Source organism: Lepidochelys olivacea (assembly GCF_965140295.1).
Source record: "Lepidochelys olivacea isolate rLepOli2 genome assembly, chromosome: 2".
Lineage (NCBI taxonomy): Eukaryota > Metazoa > Chordata > Testudines > Cheloniidae > Lepidochelys > Lepidochelys olivacea.
In genome coordinates this window covers 83,452,917-83,477,940 of record NC_140412.1, presented here as the reverse complement: position 1 = coordinate 83,477,940, position 25,024 = coordinate 83,452,917, and the positions used below count along the sequence as shown (strand labels likewise).

The 25,024-nt window shown below is 40.5% G+C and overlaps 1 protein-coding gene across 6 annotated transcripts in view; it reads right to left on the bottom strand.

Annotated features, from left to right (window-relative positions):
• The window catches only part of ESCO1 (establishment of sister chromatid cohesion N-acetyltransferase 1), a 65,816-nt gene continuing 40,792 nt past the window's right edge, over positions 1-25,024 (bottom strand). For 3 of the 6 annotated variants that reach the window (XM_084618479.1, XM_084618480.1, XM_084618481.1), the window contains 4 exons: positions 15,539-15,628; positions 12,574-12,717; positions 11,239-11,426; positions 1-981 (listed from right to left, as the gene is read on the bottom strand). In XM_084618479.1, coding sequence (XP_084474605.1) covers positions 834-981; positions 11,239-11,426; positions 12,574-12,717; positions 15,539-15,628 — 570 coding nt within the window. In that variant the 3' untranslated portion in view covers positions 1-833. Of the gene's footprint in view, positions 982-11,238; positions 11,427-12,573; positions 12,718-15,538; positions 15,629-16,254; positions 16,351-25,024 lie in introns of those variants that run through there. The other 3 variants (XR_014710133.1, XR_014710134.1, XM_084618482.1) reach the window with 2 other exon arrangements.

Here is a 25,024-nt window from a genome sequence, read left to right as displayed (position 1 = left end):
TAATCTACATTATATACAGATAGAGAAAGGCCACAGCAGTTTTTCACCATATAAACCCTTTTAAAGTGAAGGGCTTTATGAAGGAGATACAAAGTGAAGTTCACTAATAAAGGCATATACCCAGTTCAGCATTTTTGGGAAAAAAGGTGAAGCATATACCTGTTTATATTTTGCAAATTCATCTTTCACAAACTACTGCTAAATATCCCCTTTGCAAAATGTGTAACTTCCTTATTCTTCATATAATTGAGAAATCAGGTTAATTAATCTTTGTTAATCATATTAATGCATAGTAGAACAACCATGTAATTAATTTGTCAAGTCTATCACCTATAAATAGTGCACTGTAGTATTTGTTATTTAAGTTCTAATTGAGCAGAGTTTTAAAGTTTGAGAAATGATCTTTTATATACCTTACTAAACATCTAGAACTGGTAAAGTACTAAAGATTACAGTGCCAAGCAACACTGGTATATCACCACATTAAGAACTTCAGTATGTACTCAGCGAGACCATAGTCCTTGAATTAGTTTACAGTCCACTATGAACAATATCTCTGCATGTAAACATGACTAATTAGAGATAAAAATACATCATAAACTTCTGTAAAAGATAACAAAATATCTTCTTTAAAAAAGAGTTAGACTATTACTGCACAATTTACAATTTTAATAAAATAGTACAACCTTTTTTAGTTGTTACCAGTCCTGAGTTCATTGTAATAATAATAAAATATATATATATATATATATGGCCCTAGCTCCTGGTCAGGGCTGAACTCAATCAGTACTTGTTAGCAGAAGTCTCCCACTACTTGTGCTGAAAGAATTCCACTAAGTATGATACTGTCCATTGAGAAAGTTATATACCAGGAACTGGCCAGTGCCACAGTACTGCGTTGCAAAGAGTTTTCCATCAGGAGTGGGATCAGAAAAAGCAATTTCTTCTTTCTTCAAGTATGAGCCATATATAAAATTACTCCTGTTTAAAAAAAAGTAAAATTGGTTAATTTCCATGAAGTGATAATGCGAAAGTATATTTTTGTATCTTGAAAGATCCCTTTCTTCAATTATTTTTCAGGTGAGCTGATCCTTATAATGGGTCTTCACTCTCCATGGAGCTTTAGGGGCAAAATCAGACCTGTCTGTCACTGGGTGGGTGTTAAACCTCTTTCCCTGAACAGTCAGCCAAACTTTCCTAATATGTTTTAAAGTATTTATGGGAGGATGGCTATAGCCATCAAATAGAGAATTCATCCTCTATGTTGTATGCAATATATGCACGTGTGCTACAGTATAAATTCTGTATTTTATAGCTAAAGCCTCTTCTCTCCCCTTGGCCCATCTGCATAATCTGAGTAAACAGCCATTGAGATTCCAATTTACCAAAAAAAATAGGCAGGATCAGTTGCACAGAACAAAAGAAGAAAGCTTTCTTTCAGGTAAGAAACCAAGTTCTCCCATTCTTCATATTGATCCTCACAGTCCTTTACACAGAGGGAATTAATTTGGAGCTCAAAAAATGATTTCAACGTGAGATATGTAGAAGAGCAGTCGGAGTTCAATATAATGGCACAGCATGAAGTACCTTCCGCTAAAGGTATTGTGAGAGTCTTGGATGTCTACTTTTTAAATGTACAGCAAATGAGGAAGTTGCAGATGATACTAAACTGGGAGGAGAGGTAGATACGCTGGAGGGTAGGGATAGGATACAGAGGGACCTAGACAAATTGGAGGATTGGGCCAAAAGAAATCTGATGAGGTTCAACAAGGACAAGTGCAGAGTCCTGCACTTAGGACGGAAGAATCCCATGTACCGCTACAGACTAGGGACCAAATGGCAAGGCAGCAGTTCTGCAGAAAAGGACCCAGGGATTACAGTGGACGAGAAGCTGGATATGAGTCAGCAGTGTGCCCTTGTTCCCAAGAAGGCCAATGGCATTTTGGGATGTATAAGTAGGGGCATTGCCAGCAGATCAAGGGACGAGATCGTTCCCCTCTATTCGACACTGGTGAGGCCTCATCTGGAGTACTGTGTCCTGTTTTGGGCCCCACACTACAAGAAGAATGTGGAAAAATTGGAAAGAGTCCACCGGAGGGCAACAAAAATGATTAGGGGACTGGAACACATGAGTTATGACAAGAGGCTGAGGGAACTGGGGATGTTTAGTCTACAGGAGAGAAGAATGAGGGGGGATTTGATAGCTGCTTTCACCTACCTGAAAGGGGGTTCCAAAGAGGATGGTTCTAGACTGTTCTCAGTGGTAGCAGATGACAGAATAAGGAGCAATGGTCTCAAGTTGCAGTGGGGGAGGTTTAGGTTGGATATTAGGAAAAACTTTTTCACTAGGAGGGTGGTGAATCACTGGAATATGTTACCTAGGGAGGTGGTGGAATCTCCTTCCTTAGAAGTTTTTAAGGTCAGGCTTGACAAAGCCCTGGCTGGGATGATTTAGTTGGGGATTGGCATTCTTTGAGCAGGGGGTTGGACTAGATGACCTCCTGAGGTCCGTTCCAACCCTGATATTCTATGATTCTACTCACCTTGTTCAGTAACGATGGTTCTTCGAGATGCGTGTCCCTATGGGTGCTCCACTTTAGGTGTCTGTGTGCCCCGGCACCTCTAATCAGAGATTTTTGGTAGCAGTGTCCTGTTGAGCCCGCTCATGTGCTCTCCCTCCCACAAGGCTATTTAGCACTGCACGGGCCAACTCCCCTCACTTCCTTCTCTACCACAGAGCCCTATAGAGAACTCCGAAGTAGAGGGGAGGAGGGCGGATTGTGGAGCACCAACAGGGACACACATCTCGAAGAACCATCGTTACTGCACAAGATGAGTAACTTCCTCTTCTTCTTTGAGTAGTGTCCCTGTGGGTGCTCCACTTTAGGTGACTCCGGAGCAGTACCCACCACTGGAGGCTGGGACTTCGGAGCGGAGTCTTTCACTACAGAGAGTACTGTGGAGTCGAAGATTGTGTCAGCAGCCAACTCTTCAGTGATCGCATAATGTTCTGCGATCGTATGGACAGAGGCCCCAATCATTGCTCTATAGATTCGGGAGATAGGGGTATCCCTATGGAATGTGACTGAGGTAGGAACTGATCTCATGGAGTGCGTATGGACAAAAGCAAGTTGCACCTTTGCTAAGTGATTGATGCAACTAGAGACCCATTTGGATAGTCTTTGAGGAGATATCACAGAGCTCTTGGATCTTTCTGTGGACAAAGGGAAGAGTTTAGGGGATTTTCTGAAGTCCTTAGTCCTGTCTAAGTAGGATGCTAATGTCCTTCTAATATCTAGCATATGCACAATTGTCTCCCAGTTGTCACAATGTGGTTTTGGGAAAAAATAGGTAGATGGATCTGTTGATTCATATGGAAAGTGCAGAAAAAGTAAGGAGAAACTTGGGATATGGCCTTAGAGTTATTTTTATTTATTTATTTTAAAGACAAAGGCCGTGAATGATGGGTGTGCCATCAGGGCTGCTATTTCTCCTATGTACCTAGCTGAGATGATGGCAATTAGAATGTTGTCATCATGGACAGGTAAAAGAGAGAACAAGTTGCCCTGGACTCGGAGGGAGGTCTAGTCCAAGCCCTGAGAACTAGATTAAAGTCCCAGGCTAGAGCAGGTGGTGTCACATGAGGGAATATGAGGTGTCACATAAGTCCCAATGAGGTGTCACATGAGGTGTCACATAAGTCCCAATGCCCTTAAAGAGTCAATACATTAGTGGTTGAGCAAACTCCAAGTGGGAAGCCATTTTCACCATGAGCTGTACCTTAAAGGGAGCTGAGTGAGAGTTTAAAATGTAGTGCAAAATCGGAGGGAGGAAAGATGAAGTTGGGTCTGTCCGTTTGGAAGGGTACAAACTTGGGGTCATTTCCATTTTGTAGATATGTATGTGGAGTTGTCAACTTGTGTTGCAACATGTGTTTCAGCTTGTCAGAGCATTCTGCTTCTAAGCTTTGGAAAAAAGAAAGATCCAAGCCTGGAGGCGGAGGACCCATGGGTTGGGGTGAAGGGTCAGCCCATTGTTTTGAGAGAGCAGGTGAGGAATGGGCTGACGTCAGAGGAACAGGAGGGCATACTGCCATCTGCATCAGGAAAGGGAGCCAGACTTGTCATAGTCAAGAGGGGCAATCACAATAACTCTTGCTTTGTTTTGTTGAATTTTCAACAGAATCTTGGATAGGGTAGGAAACTGGGAGAAGACATACAAGTGGGCCCTGGCCGCTGGGAAGATGAGGGCAACTGCCAGTGAATGTTTCCCCAAAGGGTGGCTATATCTTCAAGCACCTGTGAATTCAGTATACACTCATTGTCGTGAGAAAATTCCAACTGAGACTGTTCATTATCCCATTCTATATCCCTTGTAGACAGACAGCTGAGATGAGCACATTGTGCTTGGTGCATCAGTTCCAAAGTTTGAATGCGGTCTTGCAGAGGGAGGGAGATCTGGCAGCTCCTTTGCAGTTTATACAAAACATACAGGTCACATTAAGTCCACCGTAACCTTTGTGGGTGTTGTTTTTGATAAAAGGCAGAGTTTGTTCACAGGCACTCCTGACAGCCCCTAACCCCAAAAGGAGTGATATGGAAGGTCATTCTGTGGAAGGCCATTTGTCCTGAACCTTGCTGTTGTGTCCCAGGGTGGTGAATGTGGGTAGTGAGGGGAGCGCTCTCGCTTGTACTGCATCAGGTTGGTGCTGATCAAGTCCAGTCACTGTACTGGAGTTAGTATGCCACTACAATGAAGTGTATCTTGGAGACGACCATGCATGGAGCAGTCTGTACCTATAATGATCCTGCCCCAAAGGTAAGCAGTAGGAAATCTCCTGTACGATGGTTGTATTGAAATATGAAAGTAGGCACCCTGTAAGTTCAGGGCTAGAAATCAATCTCTTTGCTCTAGAGCTGGTCCTAACTGCTGTGAAGTAAGGTAAGGTGACTTCTGAGTGGTGTGACAGGTGTATAGATGGCAGCTGATGCTGTAAGGTATTGTTCAGGCCCCCAACCAGCTCAAAGTGCTTATAAGAGGCAATTTGAGAGGTCATGGACTGGGGTGCAGACTGTTCTCAGTTTTGAGCCCTGGGCCTCTTACACGGTGGCTCATAACAGCACAGAGATGGTGATTATTGAGAAGATTGTGATCTATGGTGTGGTTGAGAGGTACATCTCTTCTGTTCCACAGTGTGGATTCCTAAGGAGTGTAGTGTAGTCCAAGAATCCTTCAGGATGTGGAGAGAAAATCTGTCTTCTCCGCAAAGAGTTTGGCCCTTCAAATTGGAAGTCTGTAGCTCTCTGGGCAATCTAGAGAGGTATAACGAACCCACAGCACACCTCAGTACCATGGTCATGGAGACTGGGCAGGCAGCTGTAACAGCTACATCCAGTGGTGTCTCTAGGACCGGTCTGGCTATTAACTGACCTTCTCTAAGAATGGTCTGAATCTTCTTTTTGTGTTTCCAGTAATGTTTCAGAAACATTCTGGGTTTCCCAAGATTAACAAAATTGTTTTGGCCATGACAGTATGGTAATTTAGGACTCTAAACAGCATTGTTGATGAATATGCCATCTTGCGAAGCCTGATCATATGGAGTTGACTTGGCATTATGTTGCTTGCTTCACGCATTAACCACATCCACTATGATGGAGTTGGGTTGCGGATGTTGAAAACAAAGTCTGCCTCTTTGGGTAGAGGTGTAGGGTTGTTTTTGTTTACACTCTGTTGCTGGTTGGTGTGATGGAAGCTGGCTCTGCCAGATGATTTTGGTAGGATCTAGAATCAGCTCATTAATTGGGAGGACAGTTCTAGATGAGAAGGTAGTGGGCAGAATTTCCACCAACTTGTGATGTGTATCCCCCATCTCCTGTAAGGGAATCTGCAGCTCGTCTGCCACTCTCTTGGTAAGATCCAGAAAGTTCTTAAATCTTCACCTAGTGATGAAGGGTGGGCAGCACAGTCTCATCTGGGAGAGATGAGGAGAAGTGTGCTGAAGAGATAGCTTCCTCTTCAGGTGTGGGGTTTGTTTATTTTTCTCCTTCCTCCTTCTTTCCTGTTCTGAAAAAGCTTTCTCCTGTCCTGGCTCAGGTGCCAGGCTGTAGCAAACCATCTGATGTCTCTCAGGGAGAGTCCACCAGAGACGGTTGTGCCATGTGTGTGTATATATTGGTGGTGTGTGTGTATATATTGCTTGGGAGGGAGACGCAGGAAGGCAGGCATGGGTGGTTGGCGTGATGGAATTGGGGATGACCCTTGTAGTGTGGTGGTGGGCCACCATGAGGTACCTGTCCCCTCTCTTTAGGAAACACTTAGGGGACAGTACGGTGGAAGCCTCTAGTGTCTCAGTGCGAAGCAGAGCTGACAGCAGGGCTTCTGTGTGTCACTCCTATAGAGATGGTACGGTAACTGTGCCCTCTCGTTGCAGTAGTTGCCCAGAGCAGCGCAGAAGCCCCTTGTCAATGGGAGAGCAGAGCTCAGAGCAGGAAGCCCCTTCTCAGGTTTCAGTTTCCAGGGCTGAGCTCACAGCAGGAGGTTCCTCTGCTGGTATTGTCCTACTGAGATGGCCTGGCGCACTGGGGAACACTCCTCTGGCTGGCCAGTTGCTCAGGGGTCAGTGCCGAGATGGCCGCACTGGGGAACACTCCTCTGGCTGGCCAGTTGCTCGGAGGAGCCTTTCCAGGGGGAGTCTGCTGGTGGCTTCTTCTCTCTCTCTCGTCCCTCCTCTTCACCACTGGACCCCTTTTGAAGTGAAGGCTCCAGGGATGATCCGGGGTCAACACCCACCAGAGTCCCCTGCAGACTGAAGTGTTTTCTCTACAGGGAGGAATTTTTACTTCAGTTCCCAGCTCCTGTGAGGCTGCAGTTTTAGGTGTGTCAGGTAAAGCACTTCTGAGAGGGTCTCCCAAGCACCGAGAGTGTCTGGCCCTTACAGGAATTGACTCCTGGCAAGAGAGGCACTGCTTGGAGCGGAGAGAGCCAGGCAAGCCCCTGGGCAGGGGGCTGTCATCCTCTAGCAGGGAGGAATATGCAGAAGAACATAGTCTTTACTTTTTTTTTTTTTAAACTGAAAAAGAAATAATTATGAGTCTACTAGATGCGGGGGGGGAGGGAATGCCCCCAGACAGGGAAGGAAAGTTAAGTTCTTTTCCCTATTCTCTTTTCTTTTTAAAACCAAAGGACTAAAATAAAATAAAATTAAAAACACAACTAAACACTAGCCTGAGTACTTTTAGGGAGAACAAAGGTGACAAAACAAGGTGGGGGTTCGCCCATGCAGTGCTAAATAGCCTCAGGCAGACCATGAGGGAGGAAGAGCACATGCGGGGGCTCCATGAGACACTGCTACCAAAAATCTCCAATTAGAGGTGCAGGGGCACACATAAAGACATTACTTGAAGTAGTAGTACTGATTACCAGGTGCAGGGCTGGCACCCACCAGCAGCTCCCCACGCCCCCACTCGCCTCCGCCTCCACTCCGTCTCCTCCCATGAGTGTGCTGCCACCGCTCCACTTCTCCCCTCCCAGGCTTGCTAGCAAACCTGGGAGGGAGGGGGGAGAAGTGAAGTGGCGGTGTGCTCAAGGGAGCAGGCAGAGCAGAGGTGAGCTAGTGCGAGGGGACTGCAGGAAGTAACGGGGGGGGGACGACACATTCAGAGGAACTGCTCCCCGCCTCAGCAAACCTCTGCTCCGCCACCTCCTCCAAGGCCGCTGCTGCCGATCCTCTTCTCCCCCATCCCTCCCAGGTGCAGCAAGCCTGGGAGGGAGGGGTAGGAGGGGAAATGCAGCGTGCCAGGGGGAGGAGGTGGCGGAGCAGAGGTTTGCTGGGGTGGGGAGCGGTTCCTCTGAATGTGGGGCCAGGGGTGGGTGCAAAAAAAAAAAAAAGGGGGGGGGGGGACCGAAAGCCGGCCCTGACCAGGTGCCTGCCTTGCATATTTCCTCTTAAATTACCACTTGGGCCACAAAGCTATTAATTCAGTGGAGCTCTCAGAGGACAGAGGAGTTCTAATATTCCCTACAGCCATCTTTTTTCCCCCCAGCAGCTAGATAAAAATAAAAATCAAATTCTGCCAAGTCTATCATTTTGATGGATAATATCTAAAACAGAAATTGAGTGGAGTCAGACAATTATTTAGTTACAGTAGATGCTGAAATTCAAAAAGTTAAAGCTTTATAACCATTAAAGCATCAATTGACAAAAATATACAAAGTAAATATCCTTAAATTCTAAATGGTCATGCCACTTTTTTTTTTTTAAACTTTTCCTATCTGTAATTTTTGATTATCAGTACAATTTTGTCAGTCTATGCACAGTAAAAAAAATCTACGTTTACTGACATTTACCAATAAAAATCGAATCCTTCCAAGCCTAGTGAGAGGATTTTTGTTTGTAGGAGGAAGATAGTCTGACTTCATATATGTCTTGAGGGGTCTGTGGACATAGATGGTGCTACCAGGTTTTCACAGAAGGCACTCTGTTAGGAAAAGAATGAAGCCAAGGCAGTTTCTTACGATGTGTAAAAAGGTAGTGTTTAATTTCTGAATAAAAACCAAATCTGGGTCAAGTACTACTTTAACTGCAGAATCCTAGCATTGTCTTCTGTACCAGTACAGCTTTCAGAAATATGACCTATAACTTTACATGCAAGTCAGTGAGTCCTTAAGAAGGTGTTTGATAAGAGGGTCAAACTATCATGTAATCCTACAATGGAGGTCTTTGGCTGTTAGGTAGAGATGATGCTCTGAGAAACAGACATCAGGATAAAAGTAGATCTTGCCTGCTTTACAAACAACATGGCTGAGCAACATACGTTCAAGATGTTTACCATTAAAGGCAATATGAAGGGAGAAAAATTGGGTCTGTCTCCTTTTGTTCATATATGAAGTATAAAAGTGGGTCAAAAGGATTATACTCTCCTTGACTTTTACCATAAGTATCAGGTTTTCACTCCTGCTTTGCTTGGGGTCTCCTTGTAGGGCCCAGGATTCTAGATTTGGAGCTCTCAAAGACCTTAACTGAAAGGTAGGACCTGAAACAGTTAAACCCACAAAACAAAACCCCACTCTCTTTTGTAAAAAAGAAACATCAAGGGGCTAGCCTGCAAGAATTCCAGAATCTGATGGATGTTTGCCGATCTGGACAGGGTCTGTTTATCAAAAATTATATTTCAACCAAATAGACTTGTGGCTGTGGATGAAGAACCTTTTGAGTGGGGGGGGGGGAGGGAAGGGGGAGAGAGAGAGTATGTGTGTAAAAAAAAAAAAAAAAAACCCCACACAAAACTGCCCAAAAATGCTGCTAATAATATTTTACTCTGAAGGAAGGCTAGCAGTTACTTTCTCACTACTGCATTTAAGACCATGTTTTCTAGCTAGGAATGGAGGGAGGCTCCTAGAGATCTTACGCAGATTTTCATCTTCTTGTTTTAAGAGCACATATCTGCTGGGGAGTCTGTTGAAGCTAGAATGACTCTAGTGAAACAGGTAACCAATGCTAAATTCAAGCCCTGCTGAGGATACTTCCATTATTTTAGATCAGGATCTATTCAGCTGTCAAAAGGGCCTTTTACAGCAAGATAACTGTCTTTAATTAAGGAACATTTAGATTTTTAGTGAGCTGCTACGTAAAGTGAGGAAAAATTCCTTGGTGGACTGATGAAAATCATTTACAGGGTTTTTTTTGCTGCTTTCTCTCTCTAGCATCTCCTGCATTTTGCTTATCACGTGTCACTCAAGAGGAAGGATGGTCTCGAGCAATTCTGAAAAGCAACTATTTTTAGATTTTTACTTCCTCATGTTGCAATTCAGAAATTGTTGTTAGTTTGTTTTTTAAAAGAGACCTCTGCTCCAAAGAGACTTTTTTTTTTTTTTTTTAAGTTAAGGAGGGGCAAGGAGTTCAGGTGCTTGGCCCAAGGAGGAAGATCCCTAGGTTCAACAGAGAATGCATCCCTAAATTAAAAAAGGGAGGAACTGGTGTCCATGGCAGTAAACTGGTCTTCCAATCAAAGGGGACATTGCAACTGTCAATGTCTATGGGGACCGTGCTACACAAAGTTGTGGGAGCCCCATACATAAGAAAGCTTACTACTGGAAATGCTGGTGCAGTCAGCAACAAAGCATTACACTCCACAATTATTTTGTCAGGTTGCTGTGAGAATGGCTGTTGAGCTCAACTCTCCACTCACCCTGGACCCAGTTAGAGACTTCTGCTTTCTGCCTGTCAGAGCTTTCTACCTGAAAGCAGAAAATGTAAAAGCTCCCTTTCAATGAAGATCTGGACAAGAAATTGCAAGCAGCATTTTCTGATTCTTTTAGATTTCTCTGATGTTTACCTCAAACAGAAGAGCCTACTGCAGAAGGATTTGAACTCAAAGGGTCTCTAAAAATAGCATAAAAAACAAATCATCAAATTTAGGTGTTAGCTTGAAGACATCAACTTTAAAGCAATTTCCAGCTTTAGAAAAAAAATTAATACAGAAGTTCTGAAAACAAATGTTCTACAAAGGGAGCTCAGAGCCCACTGTGGGGCGAAAGGGGCAGGGGTGGGGGGGGGAGTGAACAAACTGATTGGTTCTTTGCTGGGGATGATGGGGAGAGGTGGCCTTCCTTCCTGATAGACTGGCAGTTGAACACACCTAAACTCCATAGAAACTAAAATCTACTGTAAGGCTCACTGGACCTGAATGGGGTGAAAAAAAAGTCAGATTCAGACTAATGTTGAAGAACACTACTTAAGGAGAGGTATAGGCAGGTAAGAAGAATACAATAGGTAGCCCTGTGGTTTTGTGCCTGTTAATGTCCCCTTTTCCTGTTCCCAAAAATCCAGGAGATGTAACTAATAGATTAGGTAACATAATGAAGAATACAATTTGTCTTAGGGTAAGAGTGCTTAACTCCCATTTTCATAAATCACTTAAGCACTCTTGAAGATTTTGTCCCTAGCTTACTTTGACTAATCCATTGTGGACAACATCCTGTCTGCTTGAATACAATTGTAAAGAGTCAAATTAGCTAAGTTTTTTAGGTTAGGCAAGCCCTATGAGAATACTCAAATTGTTAAAACTGTGCAAAGTCTGTGTAAAACTGAACACAACTTTCAGTTTTAGGTTTATATCCACAAATTCACTGAAAAGGTCTTCATAAAAAAACACAAAAGATTGTCAGACAAAAAGCCTCAACTTTAAGTCTAATATTGAGCCCCAAATCACTTAAATTATGGGTTTTTTTTAATATTACCTAAGAGACTCTATCATCCGAGAAGCGATTTTCTTCCGACGCATCATACTGAACACCCAGATTCGACTAATCCCACAGATAGCAGGCTCAGGAGAAGTCGAGCAGCACCAGGCTTTTTGTCGCTCAAATATGATTTTCTCATTTTCTGAACTAACTTCTGGAATCTTCTCTTCTATAACTCTATAGCCCTGCAGATAATGTCAAACTTTAACAGCACGATTCATAACTCCAAATGTATTAGTAATGCTTGTGTAAGATAATCCATTCTGCTGTAAACAAACACTTCAGTTACACATATCTTCTTTCATGACGGGGCATAGCATGTTAATACATGTTATCTCACAGTCTCAATGCACAGTCAAACTGTGGAACTCACTGCCAGGGGATGTTGTGAAAGTATAACTGGGTTAAAAAAAAGAATTAGATAATTTCATGGAGGATAGGTCCATCAATGACTATAAGCCAAGATGGCCAGGGACAACCCCATCCTCCGAGTGTCCCTAAGCCTCTAACTGCCAGAACCTGGGATGGGATGACAGGGGACAGATCACTTCATAATAGCCTTGTTCTGTTAATTCCCTCTGGCACACCTGGCACCAGCCACTGTCAGAAGACAGAATACTGAGCTAAATGGACCACTGGTCTGAGGCAGTATCGCCATTATTACATTTCACAACTTTAGTTTCAATTCTGTCCCCTTAATTTCAAAACTAGGATAGAAGAATAAAAGTATCAGGGAGATTTCATGTATGGAGTTTCTTTGGTTTAGCTCCCCAATTGAATGTGATAGCAGTGAACAAAATTTATTAATAGTAAGGTAGCCATTAAATTGCATTAAACTTTTATTTTTTAGATTTTGGGGTTTTTTTTTTTTGTTCCCTGGCCACAATCCTGGAGTACTTTTTGGGAGGGTTAGGGTGTCCCTATTACCACAAGTCTGTAAGATCAGGGCTTAAGTACATGGAGACATGAATAATTACATTTTGAAAATGCTTATGATGGAAAAGTCTTTGTCTGTCTGATAAAAATTACCTTAGTAAGATCTCTTTTAATAACAGAGTTGTGAGTATTTTCTGTCCCTAGAGGAGTACCTTTGTACAGGACCACATGGTGTAGGATAGAGACTGCTAAATGCTGGGATTTCCAGTAGATGGTAGAATCCCTGAGTTTAGCTGTCACAAATAAAATCCTGAACACCTTAAAATGGGATCATATTAGACATTAATGGCCAGACCTGAATTTTAACTACCTCTGTTGCTCTAGAGTGTCTAAAAACTATAATTGGTCATTCAACACTGAATCCCTAGTTTGCACCTCTAGAATTTGATCACTTACCGACTGGATATGTTCTGCAATTAAACAACCAGTCACTTTTTTGTCATTAGAAATAAAGAGAAGGGTCTTTGTTCTAGAATAGCACATGAGCGGAGCCTGTTGGAATCCCAGGTCATTGTCTACCATCTCTCTAATCTCTTCAACCTGTCAAAATAATAAATTAAAATTAACACACAGTAGAAGAGCTACATATAGATATACCACCCAACAAGAACTGCTACATGTTTATGGAAAGGTTCTAAACATATTAAACAGATTGGAAGTGTTATTTTTCCAGAAGTTTGAAGAATTACTCTAGAAGTAATATATGAAAGATAGCTATATGAATCTATTTAAAGAATGTTTAATTGCAAATATTAAATTAGACTTCTTTTGGTGTTAAGTCTTGTCCATTATCATGAATGTCTTTTAGGCCGGGAAACAGGATTCCTAAAATTAAGTGCAAACTTTGCTGGATTAGGCCAGTAAATGTCCTAATCAAGCGCCATTACAACTCTCAGATCCTAATTTTAGATGAAAGACATTTTTTAATCTCAGAAAAATCAGACAACTCTCCCTCTAAGTCTGAATGTGAAGAGCAGGAATGGATTAGCAGACAAGATATGAACACAAAGCTGGCAATTTTGAGTTGACTGCATACTTCAGATAAGAATATTAGTAACATCAAAAATTCCAATACTATCTATACACATTTAATTTTAAGCTAACCTAAGACATTATCTGTCAAGACTAGAATTCAAGAATAACTTTCACAAAGATGATATTATTGGTTCCATCTCCTAATCCAAGATAAGTAGAAGTTGCAGTTTTATAAACCAGACCTGAACTACTGCCAAACAATCTGATTTCCAGTATTAAATGTACAAAATATTTGAAGTCACCAGTAATGAGTGATAAGAATTTTAGACTTCTCTCTCAGCTTTAAGACTTCTTGTACTTTGCACAAAAGTTTGTTGGGTCTTAAAAGATACTCTAGCAAACTAATCAGGAGTTTGAAATGACTGACTGTCCCTCTCTGTTAGAATACATCTACACAGCAAAGAAAAACCCACAGCTGGCCCATGCCAGCTGACTCAGGCTCGTAGAGCTTGGGCTGCGGGGCCATTTCATTAATGTATAGACTTCTAGGCTTGGATTGGAGCCTGAGCTCTGAGACCCTCCCACCCTGCAAAGTCCCAGGGCCTGGGCTAGAGCCCAAGCCTAGAAGCCTACACAGGAATGAACTAGACCTGCAGCCTGAGTCAGCTGACACAAGACTGTCGCAGGTTTTTCTTTGCAGTGTAGGGACACCTCTAGAGGCTAAAAAGCAACTGATAAACAAGCAGGCAATATGCAAAAGTCTTACCTTAATGTTATACTAAAACTGAGATTTTAATCTCAAAGAAACCAGGTAGTTCAGTGTAAAGTACAGCATTTCATGTGATGACAATGTAAGCAGTAAGAGTAGTGCATATGTACATTTACTGTAGATGAGACATACTAATTTAGAAAATTCTGTCTCAGTTTTTCATTAGGATCATACTAATAGTTTTGACACACTAGAGTGGAGAGCTACGGTTATCATGGGACTCTAATTTCCTGACTTGTGCAATTAAATTCTCAACCTTACATATTTTTCTTTCAGGACGATCAGTCATCAACACAATTCATTAAAAATTAGTAAGTGGGGGAGAAGTGTAACCAAAGCTGCAGGAAAAGGTGCCATAGAAAATGCTATCTAGAGCACAAAAAACATACATATGTTCCATCACTAATATCCCTAAAGGTCTCCCATTGATACACTGAACGGGATAAAACCAGCTCAAGTTCATGAAATTTGAGCAAGCACCCTCTTTTTTTGTTGTAGTATTCTCTGAAGTCCTTGGAAATGAGCTAACAGAAGCAGTAATCACAGGTCTTACGCTTAATATTGTGGAGCACTACTGCTATGCCAAAAGGCAAGTCATAAATTGTAATAATTCCTTGCTTGTAATATTTTTATCAGTTTAAACATGAATTAAAAATTTGTTAAAGATCTACTTCACAAGTCAAAAGCTATTCCTTCAACCTAACCAAGTCACAACTTCTTGAATATTTTGCTACTACTAGAAATGTAAAATCACAATGAAATAAAATTACTTCTAATCATTGCCCAAATCAGATACTTGAATACTCATTATGACAATTTGTCCAACTGCAAGTTTACAGGTATTAGAAAATTTTGTAGAACATGATAAAGAAAAAAGGTAACAGATTTTGATACTAAAAGATTTTTGATACTATGTTACAATTAATTTCAGTCTTAAATCCAAGAGAGATTCATCTAAATTTAGATTGCATGATCTGAACTACAATTAAATTCACTATGTGCATGTCAGTCTTCATTCTTAGAATATGTATTTCAAAAGTTTTTAAACCTAGTATTAAAAAGGTTAGATTTATATTTAAATGTGGTATTTCAGTTTAGCAGGCTTAAAACTTCAATGACATTTTACAAAAGCGTTGTTTTTCTCTTCTGGTATTTCGGAACCAGCTGCTAATCTCAAAGGCTGGATTGGTCAGTTGTTCCACATGCAAAACTCTAGTTGAAACCAACAAAGAGTCTGTAATATATATCAATTGCAGATCAAGCCCCTATGATAATTTCTTGGAAGTAAAATAATGCAATTTCTCATAACTCCCCCCTTCTCGTAACTCTATTAATCAACTACAGACTACCCTTAGTGTCATGATCAAAGGGCTTCATGTAGGATAGGGTGAATACATAGAGCTGAATTATTTGATGTGCCACATTTGGACTTGGTGCAGTTGGGGAATGAGGGAAGGTGGTAACCCTAAACCTGCACTGAAGTGTTCTGATAGTTTTGGCATCAAAGAAAAGACTTCATAATAAAGTAAGTAAGTTTAACACCATTGTTCTCCTTACAAAAAAAATATTGTGCAGGACAGAGTATACTTTGTAAGAAATTAAATAACTTCAATGTACCTTTTTAAGTGCATACTTTGGATCATCAGGAAGAACCATTATTATCTTCCCATCAGGATATTCAGCCAAAATTCTCTCTTTCTTCCATCCCTAAGTAAAACAAACATTTATCTATACTGTGTATAATTCTTTTACAACCAGAAAAGTGACATACATATCAATATATCTAGCCTGTGCAAACCTATGCAATAACTAATTAGTGATAGTTTACTGGTGAACAACCTGATCAGTCAGCCTTATTTATCCACACAATAGGCATAATGCAGTATCACTCAATGCAACATTCTGTATACCAACCATATCCAGACACATCTCATGAAACTTTTATTTTAAAATTTCCAAATGGGTGATTTTTTTTTTTTTTTGCAAGACTGTAGTTCAAACTAAATTTTCAGGATTAACAAACTCACTCAACTGATATAACTGATTTCCCAACCGACAAGAAATATATTTTCCAGAGTCCAGAAATGGAAATAAATTAAGTTTTTATTTTTAAAAATTCTTTAACACGGTTACCTCCACAAATACACACTCAGTTTTAAAGTTCTGGCATGCGAAAGACCTCCAGGAGGTTTTAAATGAACTGATTGGCATGCAGTTGCCCAAAACTTAAGGAACAGGGTTTTTTGATGTTATGATCATAAACTATCAAAGCCACAAGAAGGAGACTATAAAAAGTATTATAACTACCTTCTAAGAATCTAATGGGGAAGGAGGCTACGTTGTGTGTATCTGAAGTTAAACATACTCAAAAAAATAGAGGTAATTAATTCTTCTTCAGATCCACACTCATGATGATTAATGAGCAGAACCTGCATGGAAAAAAACAAACAAAAAAGCCACTTAAATCTAGTAAGATGGGACAGATCCAGAAATTAGAAATCGAGTTGCTTTGACGGGATTCTGAAAATATTGAATACAAAAGAAATGAGGAACACTTAACTAGCTGACCTGTAAGTCTCACACAAAGCACCTTTATGTAAAAAGCCTTTGAAGAACCAATACAGATGGAACGATTTTCTCAGTGACATGTACCATCCGGCTTAAGTAAAATTTTACCTGACTAAAAAGCAAACAACTGGATTTGGCACTAACAATGCCACATGTACTGCCAAAACAGGACAAGTTTCAGAAGGGTTATTTCTACTTCATTTTTTAATTATCTTGATACTTTCAACCCCTCTTTCCCAAACAAGATGCAAGATGACACTTTTAGAAACAACTGGTATCACAGATTTTCACTTGATGCCAACAGTGAAAACTGGCACAAGAGGGCTCGTTAGAACATATGCGGTTCCCAAATGATGCTACTGCTGAAAACTAGTATCACAGGGATGTCATGCACAAGTTTAGTTTCAATCCTGCCACCTTCCCCCCTCAATGATAGCACTGAATACCAACAGAAAGGGGCAGGCCAGTTGAATGATGGTAAAATTCTGCTGCTGGGGCACAGTAAACAGCATTATTATGGCACTAGGGTAGTGGAACAGCAGCACTTGTGAGAACTTGATCTCCAGTTAGAGCAAATATAAAGTCTCCTAGATGAAGCAGGGATTAAGCCATCATCTGTTTTTTGGTGTCTCACTTCAATCTCCCACAGCTTCCATCACCTACTCCTGACCAACTGAGAATGTCACTCAGAAGGTGTAAGTAACATAACAAGAATCCTACCAAAACAGCATCCAGAGTGCTGTTATCCAAACACAAAGATGCAGCCTTATATTTTTGGTAAAGTCACAGAGGGCATTCTAACTAGAGTCGGTCAGCTATTTTCCATCAAAATGAAAGTTTGACATAAGTAGAAAAAAAATATGAAAATTATATTTTCAGAACAGCTCTTTCAAATGAGTACCGTCTAACTATGAGGAGGGGGCAGAGGGAAATGTACATTTCATGTTGCCTCATTCTGCTGCCACTGCTTTCAGGACAAGTAATATTTTAATAGCATGACTCATCTACAGTGGAGAATTCAATAAAATCAGCAGGAATTAAATCATGAAGGACAAATGAAGCTCTCTCTAAATATTTTCAGGATTCTTTTTTAAATTGATTTTACTGTTTCTCTTATTTTCTGATTTTTTTAAAAAAGGAACTGAATATATTTTAGTACAAAATAGTCACTCTGTTTTCAGCACTGCCACTATTCATTTCCAAATTCCAGAGGCTTATAATTCAGCCACAAAGGTACAATTAGGGCTGAAAACTTGTATTTTAAAGTCTTACCATGCCAACACCTTATGAGTGTTCAAAGAAAGATTTATAATTAATACAATTTTATAGCAGAGGGTAGAAAGCAAGTTTAAAAATAAAAGGAGTACTTGTGGCACCTTAGAGACTAACCAATTTATTTGAGCATAAGTTTTCGTGAGCTACTGCTCACTTCATCGGATGCATTCATGTTCCGAAAGCTTATGCTCAAATAAATTGGTTAGTCTCTAAGGTACCACAAGTACACCTTTTCTTTTTGTGAATACAGACTAACACGGCTGCTACTCTGAAACCTGTCAAGTTTTAAAATGTTTCCACATTTTGATTTTTGGAGTTAGCTGTGGGCTTTTCCAAAAGTTAATAGGTTTAAACAAATATCTTTTGTCAACATTCCTATTGTTGTTCATGCTATTGTAAGGAACAAGCCACATTTTTTCATTATATAGTGTTGACAGAAACACACCAAAAGAGGTCAAGGTGCTGGTATTATTCTCAGATTAAAGCTTCCAATCAGTAATAATTTATCAAATTAAATATCTGAAAATATATCCAATACAATTTTAATGACGGTATCTTGTATGCATTTTGAGGGCATATTTTCCTTTAAAGAAAACACACCTACCTACACCCATATTAAAATACAATTAAGTGAAAATGTGGCTTCAAAGATCAAATTGCAATGCATTTGCATCACAAGCAGCTGAAGGGAGGAGTCCTTGAACTAAAGATAGAACACACAGAATAACATATTAAAATTAAAGTACTTGTGCTCTTCTACAAAAAGGGCAAAGGTAACATATCTGCAGATGTAAACACATTTTGTAATATGCTATTGTAGAGACATTAGGAAGTTGGCTTTTCTTCTCTCATTTTTATTTACATTCCTTTTAAGGCATCCATTTTGTCAAGCCCAAATTTTACTTAATTTTATAGTAGTACAAGGTGTTTAGAATGAACAAACAAATCTAAATTTAATATTAATGTCTGTAAGAAATAGAAACTTCTTCCTATATGCCTATCAACAAGCATTCGTTCTGCATAGTCAGGGAAAAGGGCATGATCACAGCATATTATACCACATGTGAAAACTCCAGTGATTCAAAACTGCACCATTAGAAATCACAACTATAAAGTTGTAAAGGTGCAAATATAAACCTGTTTGCAGTGCCCAAACCAGCACTTCTTCCAACTGCTGCAACACTAGTGCCTGATGGGTATCTATCCTGTAGTTCTCAGCACAGATCCTCAAAGAAGGGGTTTGAGAGACAGTAGCAGTCCACAGGTGGAGAGGTGGCGGACAAAAGATTTTTCAGTTTGAACCATACAAATTATTTTTCATTTAATATGTGTTTTGTAATTTAAAATGGAATCATTATTGCACTAAAATTCTAATTTTTTAATATAGACTGAAAATGGTCTGCATCTTAATAAAACAGAAAATTTGTACACAGAATTATAGACCCAAATATTCAAAACAAGAAATTGTTCAGAACTACAGGAAATATTGCAAATTGCAGCATTATGGTACTGTGCAGGGAACACTAGTTGTAATGTTGTGGCTTTAGGGCATCATTTTATTTACACTAGGTGCACAGTGACAATATAAAATACAATTGTGAGCTCTGCTCAAAGCAAGTGCAGTTTCGATGGTGCTAGCAACTTGTGCGTGCTTTGTAAGCACTTGTGAGTACATGTGTGATGTTATCCGATTAAACTATGACCATGCAAACCATTGCTGCTACCACTGTTATATAATTGCAGCGAATCTTACACATAGTATGACACATGGCCAGAAAGGGTTAAGCAGCTTGCAGGCTAAATAACCCAGAGCCAACCTTTAGAGATGTTAGAAAGTATGCAAGTGGTCATTAGGGCCATTCCATGCTAGATAGGCTAGAACTTTGAAGTGAAAACCTGTATTGTTACAGAATTAGAGGTAATACTAATTGTGTGTGTGTACATGGTTAACATTAAACCAGATACAAGTAAACAGACCGTTCCTGTCTGTCACTATAGCTATTAATTCAGAGATCAAAAGAGAATAAATATTAAGATGAATCTTGGGTGCAATAATGTCATTGTCTATACGTCTTTTTGAAGTTTGTGATAGACTGCCTGATGGATAAATTGCTCTATGTTAACTTGTGTAACTAATTACTGGTGGTGCTTAGGAAATAAGCCTCCATAATTGCCTATTGTTCGAAGTACTCCAACCTGTCAACTGTATAAAAAGGGCTTGGCTCCTAATCCTTTTTATCTCAGATCCGCTTGAGGCTTCATGAAGGGGAAGCGTAAGCTACAAGGCTGAGATCCCAGTCCTGACTGGACCACCCGGAATATAAACATTGCACTATAACCTATGGACTAATTCTGAAAGAACTCTTTGCATCTACAAAGCTCACCATTTCTGCTATGACTTTGAACCTCAAGAATTGTACTCATGTCTGTATGTACACTGATCTTTTAACCAATACTCTCTCTTTTCTAATAAATTTTAGTTTAGTTAATAAAAATTGGCTGTCAGTGAATATTTGGATATGACCTGAATATTCATTAACCTGGGAGGTAATGTGTCCGATCCTTTGGGACTAGTAGAACTTTTTTATATGATGAATAAGATTTTCAGTAATCCTCATCATATTTGACTTGGGTGTCTGGGTGGAGGCATGAGGCTGGGTTACTTTAAGGGAACTGTGTTGTTGGCTTCTGGGTAACCAGTGGGGTATTACAGAAGCTGTTTTGTGCTGGTTTGGTAAATCTAAATATTGGATTATCCACCAGTTTTGGGGATTGTCTGCCCCGTTCTTTGCAGTTCACCCTTATTAAGTGACCTCAGTTGGCTCCCCTGGGACTCCGGTCATAACATGAATGGCGTTACTAGCATAGCAAGTGTCTACTGTGGCATTACGCCCCATATACTTAACAATATTATATGAGTATGGCATAGTTGTGATGTATTTTGTACAAGATAGAGGCATGTGAGATATCACTGAAAAGGTTATTATTTACCGAATAGGATTATCCTACTTGTATGCATGTATCATTTTGGTATCTGAAGTTAGGATAACTTTCTATGCCTCTATTACAAATGTGTTTACACCTGGGGAAAAGATTGTCAGTCTAGATGGCTGGCTGGGAAGGGCTAGTAGGGAGAACAATAGCTCTTAGAAGAATCTAATCTCCCACCAGGGAGCCTTCCTGAGAACACTACAAACAGCCTCTGAGTCATGGCTGCTGTGACCCTACAGGGACATGTGACCAAGTCACCTGATACTGGACTCCATCTTGGAATACCAGTGCTTTTCCACTGACCAGACGTGGGAACCAAGCTTGGACACAAAGGGTTCCCGCCCTATGCAAAAGCTATTTAAGGCAGGGGAGTGACATTGAGGTTCTTCACTGACCCCCCACCCTAAAGAGACTCTTGGAAACACCTGAGGAACAAGGACTGAACTGGGGGGAGGGACTGCTAGAGCCAGGCTAGAGGGGTTTCTAGCCTGTGAAAGGAATACCTTTTAAGCTGCAAGCAAGGGCAGCTGACCCATTAAAAAAATCTCTACAACCAGCTTAAATCATCTTGTAGGGTGAGAAATTGCTACTCATATCCAATCTCTTAATATATTAAGCTTAGATTGCATTTTTGTTTATTTGCTCAGTAATCTGCTTGTTATCCCTTTTAATCACTTAAAATATATCTTTTGTAGTTAATATACTGGTTTTAGACAAGGCAAAAACAAATGTATGTGGGAGTCATAACTTGGAGCAAAAAACTGTGTATATTCCTCTCCACATTGAAGGAGGGGACAAATGAGCTTATTTTGTACAGTTCCTCCGTGCAGCACAAGACAGTGTAATTTTGGGTTTACCCTCCAAAGAGGGGTGTGCACTTGAGTAGCTGGGCAGTTCCTTAGCTGAAGCCTTCCCATACAGAGCTGATCTCAGCATCTGTATGTAGCTGCAGCTGGGTGGGTCCCTACCTGTATGTGTGCTAGAGGGAGCTTGAGGGCCTGTCACAGCAGAACAGTGAAGGGAGCCCAGGTTGGTCGGCCAGGTGGGCTCAGTGGTAGCATAGTACCAGGTGGCATCCTGGGGGAAACCAGTCACAGTCTGCAATGCCAAAATTCTCTAATATAGACTTGCCTTTAAAGCATGTAAGCTAAGAACACAGTAGAATGCATTAACTCTGAATTTCCCAAGTTCATATAAATTGAAAAATGCAATAAGATTCCAAAAATTGTTTGTGCCATGTAAGAATGGCCATACTGGATCAGACCAAAGGTCCAAAGTATCCTGTCTACCGACAGTGGCCAATACCAGAGAGAGTGAACCTAACAGGTAATGATCAAGTGATGTCTCTCCTGCCATCCATCTCTACCCTCTGACAAACAGAGGCTAGGGCCACCATTCCTTACCCATCCTGGCTAATAGCCATTAGTGGACTTAACCTCCATGAATTTATCCAGTTCTCTTTTAAACCCTGATATAGTCCTAGCCTTCACAACCTCCTCAGGCAAGGAGTTCCACAGGCTGACTGTGCGCTGAGTGAAGAAGAACTTCCTTTTATTTGTTTTAAATCTGCTGCCCATTAATTTCATTTAGCGGCCCCTAGTTCTTATATTATAGGAACAAGTAAATAACTTCCTTATTCACTTTCTCCACACCACTCTGATTTTATATACCTCTATCATATCTCCCCTTAGTCTCCTCTTCTCCAAGCTGAAAAGTCCTAGCCTCTTTAATCTCTCCTCATATCGGACCCCTTCCAACCCCCTAATCATTTTAGTTGCCTTTCCTGAACCTTTTCTAATGCCAGTATACCTTTTTTGATTTGAGGGGACCTCATCATCTGTATGCAAGTATTCAAGATGTGGGCGTACCATGGATTTATATAAGGGCAATAAGACATTCTCCATCTTACTCTCTATCCCTTTTTTAATGATTCCGAACATCCCGTTTGCTTTTTTGACTGCCCCTGCACACAGTGTGGACATCTTCAGAGAACTATCAACGATAACTCCAAGATCTTTTTCCAGATTAGTTGTAGCTAAATTAGCCCCTATCATATTGTATGTATAGATTCATAGATATTAAGGTCAAAAGGGACCATTATGATCATCTAGTCTGACCTCCTGCACAATGCAGGCCACAGAATCTCATCCACCCACTCCTGCGAAAAACCTTTCACTTATGTCTGAGCTACTGAAGTCCTCAAATCGTGGTTCAAAGACTTCAAGAAACAGAGAATCCTCCAGCAAGTGACCCGTGCCCCATGCTACAAAGGAAGGCAAAAAACCTCCAGGGCCTCTTCCAATCTGCCCTGGAGGAAAATTCCTTCCCGACCCAAAATATGGCGATTATGAGCATATGGGCAAGATTCACCAGCCCGATACCCAGGAAAGAATTCTCTGTAGTAACTCAGATCCCACCCCATCTAACATCCCAGCACAGGCCATTGGGCCTATTTACCATGAATATTGTAGTTGGGGTTATTTTTTCCAATGTACATTGCTTTACATTTATCTACATTAAATTTCATTTGCCATTTTGTTGCCCAATCACTTAGTTTGGTGAGATCTTTTTGAAGTTCTTCACAGACTGCTTTGGTCTTAACTATGTTGAGCAGTTTAGTATCATCTGCAAGCTTTGCCACCTCACTGTTTACTCCTTTCTCCAGATCATTTATGAATAAAGTTGAATAGGATTGGCCCTAGGACTGACCCTTGGGGAACACCACTAGTTACCCCTCTCCATTCTGAAAATTTACTATTTATTTCTACCCTTTGTTCCCTGTCTTTTAACCAGTTCTCAATCCATGAAAGGATCTTCCCTCTTATCCCATGACAACTTAATTTACCTCTGGTGAGGGACCTTGTCAAAGGCTTTCTGGAAATCTAAGTACACTATGTCTACTGGATCCCCCTTGTCCACATGTTTGTTGACCCCCTCAAAGAGCTCTAATAGATTAGCAAGACATGATCTCCCTTTACAGAAACCATGTTGACTTTTGCGCAACAATTTATGTTCTTCTACGTGTCTGACAATTTTATTCTTTCCTATGGTTTCAAGGAATTTGCCCAGTACTGATGTTAGACTTACCACTCTAATTGCCAGGATCACCTTTAGAGCTCTTCTTAAATATTGGCGTTACATTAGCTATCTTCCAGTTATTGGGTACAGTAGCTGATTTAAAGGACAGGTTACAAACCATAGTTAACAGTTCTGCAATTTCACATTTGAGTTCTTTCAGTACTCTTGGGTGAATGCCCTCTAGTCCCTGTGACTTGTTACTGTTAAGTTTCTCAATTAATTCCAAAACCTCCTCTAGTGACACTTCAATCTGTGACAGTTCCTCAGATTTGTCACCTATAGAAGATGGCTCAGGTTTGGGAATCTCCCTAACATCCTCAGCTGTGAAGACTGAAGCAAAGAATTAATTTAGATTCTCTGAGATGACTATCGTCTTTAAGTGCTCCTTTTGTATTGTGATTGTCCAGGGGCCCTCCTGGTTGTTTAGCAAGCTTCCTGCTTCTGATATACTTAAACATTTTGTTATTACCTTTTAAGTTTTTGGCTAGCTGTTCTTAAAACTCCTTTTTGGCTTTTCTTATTACATTTTTACATTTAATTTGGCAGTGTTTATGCTGCTTTCTATTTACCTCACTAGGATTTAACTTCCACTTTTTCAAAGATGCCTTTTTATTTCTCACTGCTTCTTTTACATGGTTGTTAAGCCACGGTGGCTCTTTTTTAGTTCTTTTACTGTGTTGTTTAATTTGGGTTATACATTTACGTTGAGCCTCTACTATGATGTCTTTGTAAAGTGTCCATGCACATGATCTTGACTTGTCTACAAAAATAGGTTCCCAAAAAAATTTGCCCTGAAAAGCAGATGATGTACTCAGATTCTTCTTGAAAATATTTAGTTATGGATGAAAGAAGTCACTCGATACTGTTCAATTCTGGTAAGGAACTTCACAAGTTCTTTTCTTGATTATGCCTTTAACAGGAATGTCTTTCTGAAATTAAATTCTAACAGTGAACCTTTGTACATTGCATCTTTGACACTTTGTGAAGATGGCAAAGTAACAGCGTCTATTGCTTAGAGTGCAGAACTGAAATAAGGTGACCTGGATTTCTATTTCCAGCTCTGCCACTGATTGAGTGACCTTGGCCAAGTCACAACTTCTTTGCCTTCATACCCTCACCTGTAAAATGAGGTGTTACCTCTTAAGGGATGTTGAGATTTTGATTGTAGAATACTTCATCACCCTTCATCCA